This window comes from Camellia sinensis, chromosome 1 (genome assembly GCF_055761805.1).
Source record: "Camellia sinensis isolate YWXY chromosome 1, ASM5576180v1, whole genome shotgun sequence".
NCBI lineage: Eukaryota > Viridiplantae > Streptophyta > Magnoliopsida > Ericales > Theaceae > Camellia > Camellia sinensis.
The window spans coordinates 181,468,198-181,475,749 of record NC_138961.1 but is presented as its reverse complement, the minus strand read 5'-3'; the positions used below and the strand labels follow the sequence as shown (position 1 = coordinate 181,475,749).

Below are 7,552 nucleotides of genomic sequence, written 5' to 3'. Positions count from 1 at the left end.
GTTTCCAATTTAAAAGATGAGTAGATCTACTCTACGTCAGATTTGAGTAGATCTACATTAGATCCAACTAGATCTAAACTAAAAAATAGTTGTCGGAGTATAAACATCTCTCTATAGCTATCTCTTTCATTCGATCTCTTAGTTTTAATACTTTTTTTGTACTATACACTTCTATTTTCCTATTATAATGGAGAAAATTTTTAAGTTCTGAATAAGTTGTTTTCGAGTTTTGATTACAGGCAGTGAAAATTATAAAATTTTATAGTTTCAATTTTTTTTGTGCTGAATTGAATCATTCTTTAGAACTGTAAAATTTTACAGTTTCATAACATGTTTTCCAATTTGATTAACAAGGATAAATATTTAATAGAATCATACTTTGAAACTGTAACATTTTATAGTTTCAAAAATTAATTTTCATTTTGATTAATATTATAAATTATTTACTTAAACCCTACAAAAATTGAAAATAACATTTTTTTTTTCATTGTTGCTAGCACATTTTGCTATGTTTTTTCACTTTAATTTCTCAGTTTATTCTTCTTCTTTTTTCAATAATATTCTAGACATTCTGGTGAATCTCCGACGATATTTTTGACATCCAGCAAATATTCTAAACATTCCAATGACTTCTGATGACATTCAGAACATTCCGATGATACTCCAACAAATTTTCAATGATATTCCGACAACTTCCTAGTGATGTTGAATATTCTGACAAGTCTCCGATGACCGTTTGACGAAAATCCGACAGTGGTGGAATGTAGAAACGTCTTTAAATTTTTAAAAAAATAAAAAATTTTGATAAGAATTAAAAATATATAAGACTAATTGGTATAAGTATTTTTTTTGGGATTAGATGGATTTTAAATTGTGTTTGAGACTTATTAGTAAGTTTCCCCCAAAAAAAAATATAATAATAATGTTAGAAATCCAAAATTTTTACCAAATATCTCACATAAGTGTAAAACCCACACCACGTGATCCATATGAGACTCACACCCATGTAAGACATTTAGTAAAACTTTTAAGACCTCTAGCATTTTTGACCAAAAAAAAAAAAAAAGAGACTACAAAAACACACAAAAGTAATTCTAGAATTTGAAGTATGTCATCGCTTCTAACCAATGGGATTTACACATTCAAGAATGAGTTCATATTCCATCAATAACTAATATGTAATATTACAATGAAAATCCCGAACACCACCTTACAAAATGTAGACACCAAAATCCTAATTATGACAAAAACAAAACAAAAAACGAGGCATTAATGGCATCGTTAATAGAAATAATACATTGGGCTAAGTACACTTACAAGTAACCATCGATTTGGAATTAGCAAGTAACCATAACAAAAAAGAATCACCTATTTCCCAGTGGCATTAATGCCTCAAGAATACAAAAGCACAACTGACGAGAGAAATCATATATTTCACCAATGGTACAATAGCATATCGCTCTAGCGTATTTCACCAATCGCATATGTGAGTGTCTCCACCTCTGTGGGGCGCCACATGGTCTTTTGGGCGCATAGCAATCCTTCCTTGTCCTTCGAGTAGGTCATGTGAATCTCCCAGTGCATAGCCCTCAGCAAGCTCTCCAGCTCATTGATGGTCTCAACTTTGTCACGTACAATAAGCTTTCCCTCTGGTCTTAGAATCCTATCAGTCTCAGCAACCACAGCTGCTAAATTGCACCTGTGAAGTAGTACCCACAAAACAATCATAAAAATCAGAATTGAGTCATTAGGACTCAAAACCAATGACTAAAAAGTCTATTCAATTAGGAATCAAAATAGGAATTGGCAAAAACACACTTCGTTTTAATCTTGGAGAAGAGATGATCCGCATGGAGAAGATCATATGATCTAGGATAGGTGCTAAATGACTCGCACCAATCGTGATAAATTCCAAATAGACCTCGTTCAAATATTATGGGCAGTGTATCTGGAGAGTCTAATGGGACCACATTCATCACCCACACGTTCATGTCTTTTAGAGCAGCAGCAAATCTGCAACCATTATCATTTATATCATAAAAATAAAAAATAAAAAATAAAAAATAAAAAGAAGAAGAAATGAAATGAAATGAAACGAAACTAACATATAATGGAGATTGTTCCATACTGGGCACAAAAATTATTTTACTTACCCTCCATAGATAGCTTTCATGTCCATGACATTCCTCACAGTAGACCAACTAATCCCCATCCCAGTAAGATATGACTTAGTCACCACACGTTTCCAGTGTTCATAGTCTATAGTGAAATCATCAGGTGCCGGCTTCCCATAAACTCCAACCTGGGAACTCAACAGCCAATAAGGTGGTTTCACCAATCTTGTTGCCCATTGTTCTGGCCATTGAGACCCGCGCTCCGTTGCATCAGCAGGCACTTTGTGCATACATGATTGCAATGGCACGTTCCTGCACACACCACATTAATTAAATGAGCGTCAGGGCAGTCAGACCAATAGGTGCATAACAAACTTCCTGTTCTTACACTGCATGAATCTAAAACCTAATAGCATGCCTATACAGGTGTAGCGAGAGACAAGGTAACCAGTGAAACATGAAAAAGTACTTTCGAATTGTGCCGTCTGTAAGCATAGTTGCCAAGTAAGCCAAACAAATTAAGAAACATGAAAAACAAATTAAATTTCAACTAAAGAAAAGAAGTACCAGGCTGCATTTGGATCATCAGATTCTAGGCAGAGAGGAGGCTCATTTTGTGATCGTTGCTCATAGCACTCATTTGAAGTAGGTTTCTGATATATAGCAATTCCCACTTTATTCAATCTATCCTTAGTTATTTGCACAACTTCCCAGCACATTGCCTTGGTTAGTTTCTTCATGGCTGCCACAATCCCAAAAAAGAAATTGCACAATTTGTTAGAACAAACAGCCCACTCACTTCAGGAAAATAAATGTAGGTGAGAGAATCATCTACCTGCCCAAATCTCGACATCTTCTGCATCTTTCTGGTACACAGGAGTAGCAGACCAGATGAAGAAACCACCAGGTCGCAGTACACGATTTAGCTCCAATAGAAGTTTACCGCCTGCAGTTTGTAGCATCAGATCAATTTCCAAACAAAAACTATAAATAATAATTAATCAAAAGAGTCACTCAAAATAAGTTAGTCAAATAACAAAACACTCTAGACCAAGAAACAAATAGAGAATGGAAGAATTATATAAATGCAATATAATATTGCAGGTCTTAAGCTAAAATAGCTTAAGGTTGTCTAAGCACTACTCTCAAAACAAAGTCATCAGAAATAAATAAATAAAATACCTTCAATATGCCAGGGGACCCTACACCGTGCACAGTGCAAAGCATCAAAGACTCTGGCTGGGAACGGAAGTCTCTTAGTGCCCATCACAGCAGATATAGCAGGGATTCCCCTTTCAAGTGCAAATTGAACCTGGGCTTCATGTTCATCTTTTGGGGCAAATGACATTGTGAGCACATCTCTTTCAAAGAGATAGCCTCCAAAGCTAGCAACTCCACATCCAACATCTAATACCACACGGGTTCGTTTTCCCCAGGCAATCTCAGGCACAGACTGCAGAAACAAGACATATCCAAGTTAATCAAAACATGATGGTAGGCTGGGTACATAAGAATTACATTGAAGCATTTGCCCCTTTTCCAAAAATGAAAAAGAAAAGAAAGATACAAAAAGATTAAACCCCAAGAATCAAGCGTTGAGACAAAATTGTAATATGCTCACAACTTCTTTAAGACTACAAAAATAATACATTCAAAGGAAACAAGCAAAAAGGTAGCATTAAATCATCATAAGTAACAGAGAGAAAGCAGGCAAAGAAGGCTGCAAGAAACGAGTATGCTACAAAGTGCACTCTAGTGACTACAAGTGACTTAGAACGACATACAAACATGCAAAATCATAAAACATTTTTTTCATTTTTAAAGACAGAAAAATTAGTTGATGCAATGAGATAGAAAAGTTAGAAGTATTAACCTGTTGTATAAAATCAATATAATGAAGAGCACCGAACTTAAACTGGGTCCCACCACCAGGAAAGGTAAGGTAATCGCCACTAACTTTGACCCAGTTTTGATGCCCTTTAACTTGCGCAAGTTTGGTATGGGGAACATTATGATACCATATCTGCAAAAACAAACATTCGATATCTACATAAGTAAGAAAGAAAAATCGAGAGGAAGTGAACATGCATTGGAGAATCAAATCAGTATACCTTTTCCCTGCTATTAGGCCACTCAATTGAGCGTTGGTACCCTTCTGGTAGAGGAACAAGGCAGGTGGGGGGATCCTCTGGACAGTGCCTTTCCCTATGTTCATAGTGCTTAGTAGTTCGAAGGCTCTTAATCGCTTGCAGATTATCAAGGCAAGGGATGTAATCTGGCCCAGCAGTGGCATTGCAAACTTTCCACTTGTACCCTGCTTGTTCATTTGGTTCTGACGACTTCTGCTTCTCCTTTTCATTTTTTGACTCTGATGCCTGAGTTGACCATGCCCCATTTTGAGTTGTAGTTTCATTCAAAAGATCTGACTGAGCCACAGAGGGAAACGCCTCTCCTGGAACCAGATCCGGTCCGTCCACATTTTTCTTTTCAGAGCTTTGATCTGGCTCCTTATTTTCATTTTGCTCCACCTTCTCTTCTATTTGACCATCCACTTTACCCCCATCTTTTGTCTGAACTGACTTCTCTGATTTTTTCTCACTCTCATCTAAATCAGGTTTCTTGTCTTCAGAGTCCCCTTGTCTACCAGAGTTACGATCCCTACTGTCTGTTTTTGTCTCCCCAGCTTCAGAATCTTTGCCCTCCATCTTAGATTCCCCATCGTCAGTTTTTCCTGCTCCATTTTCCGTCTCGGTTTTAGGAGCATCTGTCGACTTAGTCTCTTCCTCTACATTCTCCTTTACAGGCTTATTTTCAGGCTTCTCTTCTTCGTTTCCCTCTGCGGCATTCTCACTTGTTTTTCCAGAAGTGTTTGAATTTTCCTGAGAATTATTATTGTTTTCCTCGTGAGCTAAATTTACATTGTTGTCGCCTTTTGTTGCATCCTCAGGTAAATCACCACGGTTATCCTCAAACTGCTTAGGATTGCTCTCATTATTCTCACTCCTAGGGTTTTTCTCATTGCTCTCGCTCGCTTGTTCCTTCACCTCATTTTTGTTTTCCTGAGAGGACACGTCTACATTTTGAACGGGAACTATGGAGGATGATGTCATCATCCATACCCCAACTAAGCAAAGGGCCACGAACACAACAAGAGTCACCGTTGAACAGTAACTCGAGGAAGATTTTCTACCATCAACCCTAGAGTATTTACCTAATGCCATGTTTATTAATGCCAATTATTCCTTAGAATTTTACACCTGGAGTAAAGAAACAATCAGATACATCTCTTTAAACTGTTACAATCCCTATGATCAAAAAAACAAAAACTGTTACAATCCCATTGCAATAGATCCTAGAAAATAAAATGAGAGCATTTAACTCTAACAAGTAAACTAGATTAGTAAAATTACAACATCACAAATAAAAAACATTGAGACACTGATTTGCATCAAAACAAAATTGTTGCCATCTGTTGTGCTGCCAAATAATGCTTCAAACAAAGAAAAATCTTCCAACAGGGCAAACAAATTTATGAGAAAGTTTGGGGAAAATGAATGAAGTCTTCTGTTCAATTGTGGGCATATATCTATCTATACAAATGAATTTCTATGTATCCATTTTCAACCACAATTCATATCCTTCTTTACTTGAGAATACTATGAAAAAGTTGGGCAATAAAACAATGATAACCAAAACAACATAATATCAACATTAAAATCTTTTAGTACAGCATATACACACATACATATGTATACATATATATATATATATATATATATATAACGTTTGAAATTTTAACAGGCAGGGATCATAAAAATTCATAAATTCAAATTGGAGAATACTGCAAAGAACAAATAGAAGCCTTCCAAGAAAACAAACAATCATAAGACCAAACCGAACTGGATTCAAGAAAGCTATCCAGATCTACATGAAATCGCCACAGCCAAGGAGGACACACGACAAGAACACTGAACAAAACGACTCATATAGCCTTGTAGAATTCAACCAGGAATCTGTATATTTTTCTTAGGCTACGAGAGAGAGAGAGAGAGAGAGAGTATTAATCAAAAACCTTTGGTTTTGTTTTGTTAGCTTGAAAATACATTAATAGTTGAAAATTTCAAATCTTTACAAGAGAAACAAATAAAAATCATCAGATCTGCATGCTGATAGGAAAAATAAAAAGAATCAGATCTGTATCAAATTACGGTACAAACAACAAAAATTAGCACGCGACATTGAATTCAAAATCATAAAACCTCAGGGGTTCAATCAAAACGCACTTGAAAGAATTAATCAAAAATCAAGACATAATAAGAGATGGATCAATCGAGAACAATGAGCTGAAAACGTACCTCTGCAATTGATATGACAGATCTGAGAGGACAATAAGAACAACCAAAGGCTTATCGATCCATTCTGAAACTGTAAAGACAGAAACAGAAGAAGAAGAAGAAGAAGAAGAAGAAGAAGAAGAAGAAGAATTGATGGTTCTTCAAAGGAGATAATGCGAGTGCGAAGCAGATCTAGCAGATAAGATTTTTAAGCAATGTGTAAATATTATTATATTATACACACACAACTGTTGATCTCTAGCCTATTTCTTTCATAGAAGAATGTGACTGTTGATCTCTAGCTTATTTCTTTCATAGAAGAATGTGTGTGAGAGAGAGATAGAGAGAGAGAGAGAAGAAACAGTCACCACGAAAACGCCGTGAAATCGGTAAGAGTGTTTGAGAGCAAGGCTTAAATCGGAAATTTCATTAATTATGATTAATAACAACAAAAAAAAAGAGTAAACCCTCCTCTTGCGGTGTGGAATCTTTTGTCTAAAACAAATTTTGAACTCGTTTGAGACGGGAGGGTTTTTTTTTTTTTTTTTTTTTTTTTTTTTTTGGGTTAAAATAGTCAAAAAATAATAATTTAATAAGACAAAATAATATATTTAATTTATAATTATTACATTCTTTCTTTTATAAAAAAATCAAAAATTCTTCGTCAATAAAACTTTTTAATCCCAAATTAAAACAATCAAAAAGTCAAAAATCAACCTACTTCCTAAACGAATCCTTTATTTCCACCCACTATGTGCTCATATTCATGTTTTCAAATTCAACAATGATTCATTCCACTAAAAACATCACCACTAATAGCACTAATGCATTAACAAAGTAAAAAAAAAAAAAAAAAAACACAACTCCAAGACCAAAACATCACATCATTAATGGCGGGACTCACTGCCACCTAATTAGTGGGAGCACTAATTAGTGCTCCCAAGCATTTTTCTTTCAAATTATACAAAATATATTGAGTTCAAAAATATATTATAATATTTTAATTCATATAATACGGGTGTTTGGCAAAGGATTTTTTTAGTTTTTTAGGTTAAAATTCATAAAAGGATAAAATCAAATAAAATAATTAATAGGATAAAATAT

At 34.9% G+C, this 7,552-nt stretch overlaps 1 protein-coding gene across 2 annotated transcripts; it reads right to left on the bottom strand.

The window, feature by feature from the left end:
• Nucleotides 1–1,133: 1,133 nt before the first annotated feature.
• Nucleotides 1,134–6,963, bottom strand: LOC114310165 (S-adenosyl-L-methionine-dependent methyltransferases superfamily protein). 2 transcript variants are annotated; one of them, XM_082889894.1, is made up of 9 exons: nucleotides 6,470–6,963; nucleotides 4,226–5,371; nucleotides 3,988–4,137; nucleotides 3,297–3,567; nucleotides 2,950–3,060; nucleotides 2,682–2,856; nucleotides 2,154–2,426; nucleotides 1,819–2,013; nucleotides 1,134–1,699 (listed from the first exon to the last, which is right to left on the bottom strand). In XM_082889894.1, exons 2-9 carry the CDS (start codon nucleotides 5,333–5,335, stop codon nucleotides 1,462–1,464), a joined length of 2,523 nt encoding a protein of 840 aa, XP_082746020.1. In that variant the 5' UTR covers nucleotides 5,336–5,371; nucleotides 6,470–6,963; the 3' UTR covers nucleotides 1,134–1,461. The 2 variants fall into 2 exon arrangements, with proteins under 2 accessions (XP_082746020.1, XP_082746023.1); XM_082889897.1 differs by having other exon boundaries at nucleotides 4,226–5,419; nucleotides 6,470–6,937.
• Between the last annotated feature and the right edge of the window lie 589 nt (nucleotides 6,964–7,552).

Coding starts and splice junctions, on each gene's coding strand:
- LOC114310165 (XM_082889894.1), bottom strand. CDS start 5,335: ATGGCATTAGGTAAATACTCTAGGGTTGATGGTAGAAAATCTTCCTCG. Junction 4,138..4,225: donor GGCCTAATAGCAGGGAAAAG/GTATACTGATTT, acceptor TTGTTTTTGCAG/ATATGGTATCATAATGTTCC. Junction 1,700..1,818: donor TTCTCCAAGATTAAAACGAA/GTGTGTTTTTGC, acceptor ACTACTTCACAG/GTGCAATTTAGCAGCTGTGG.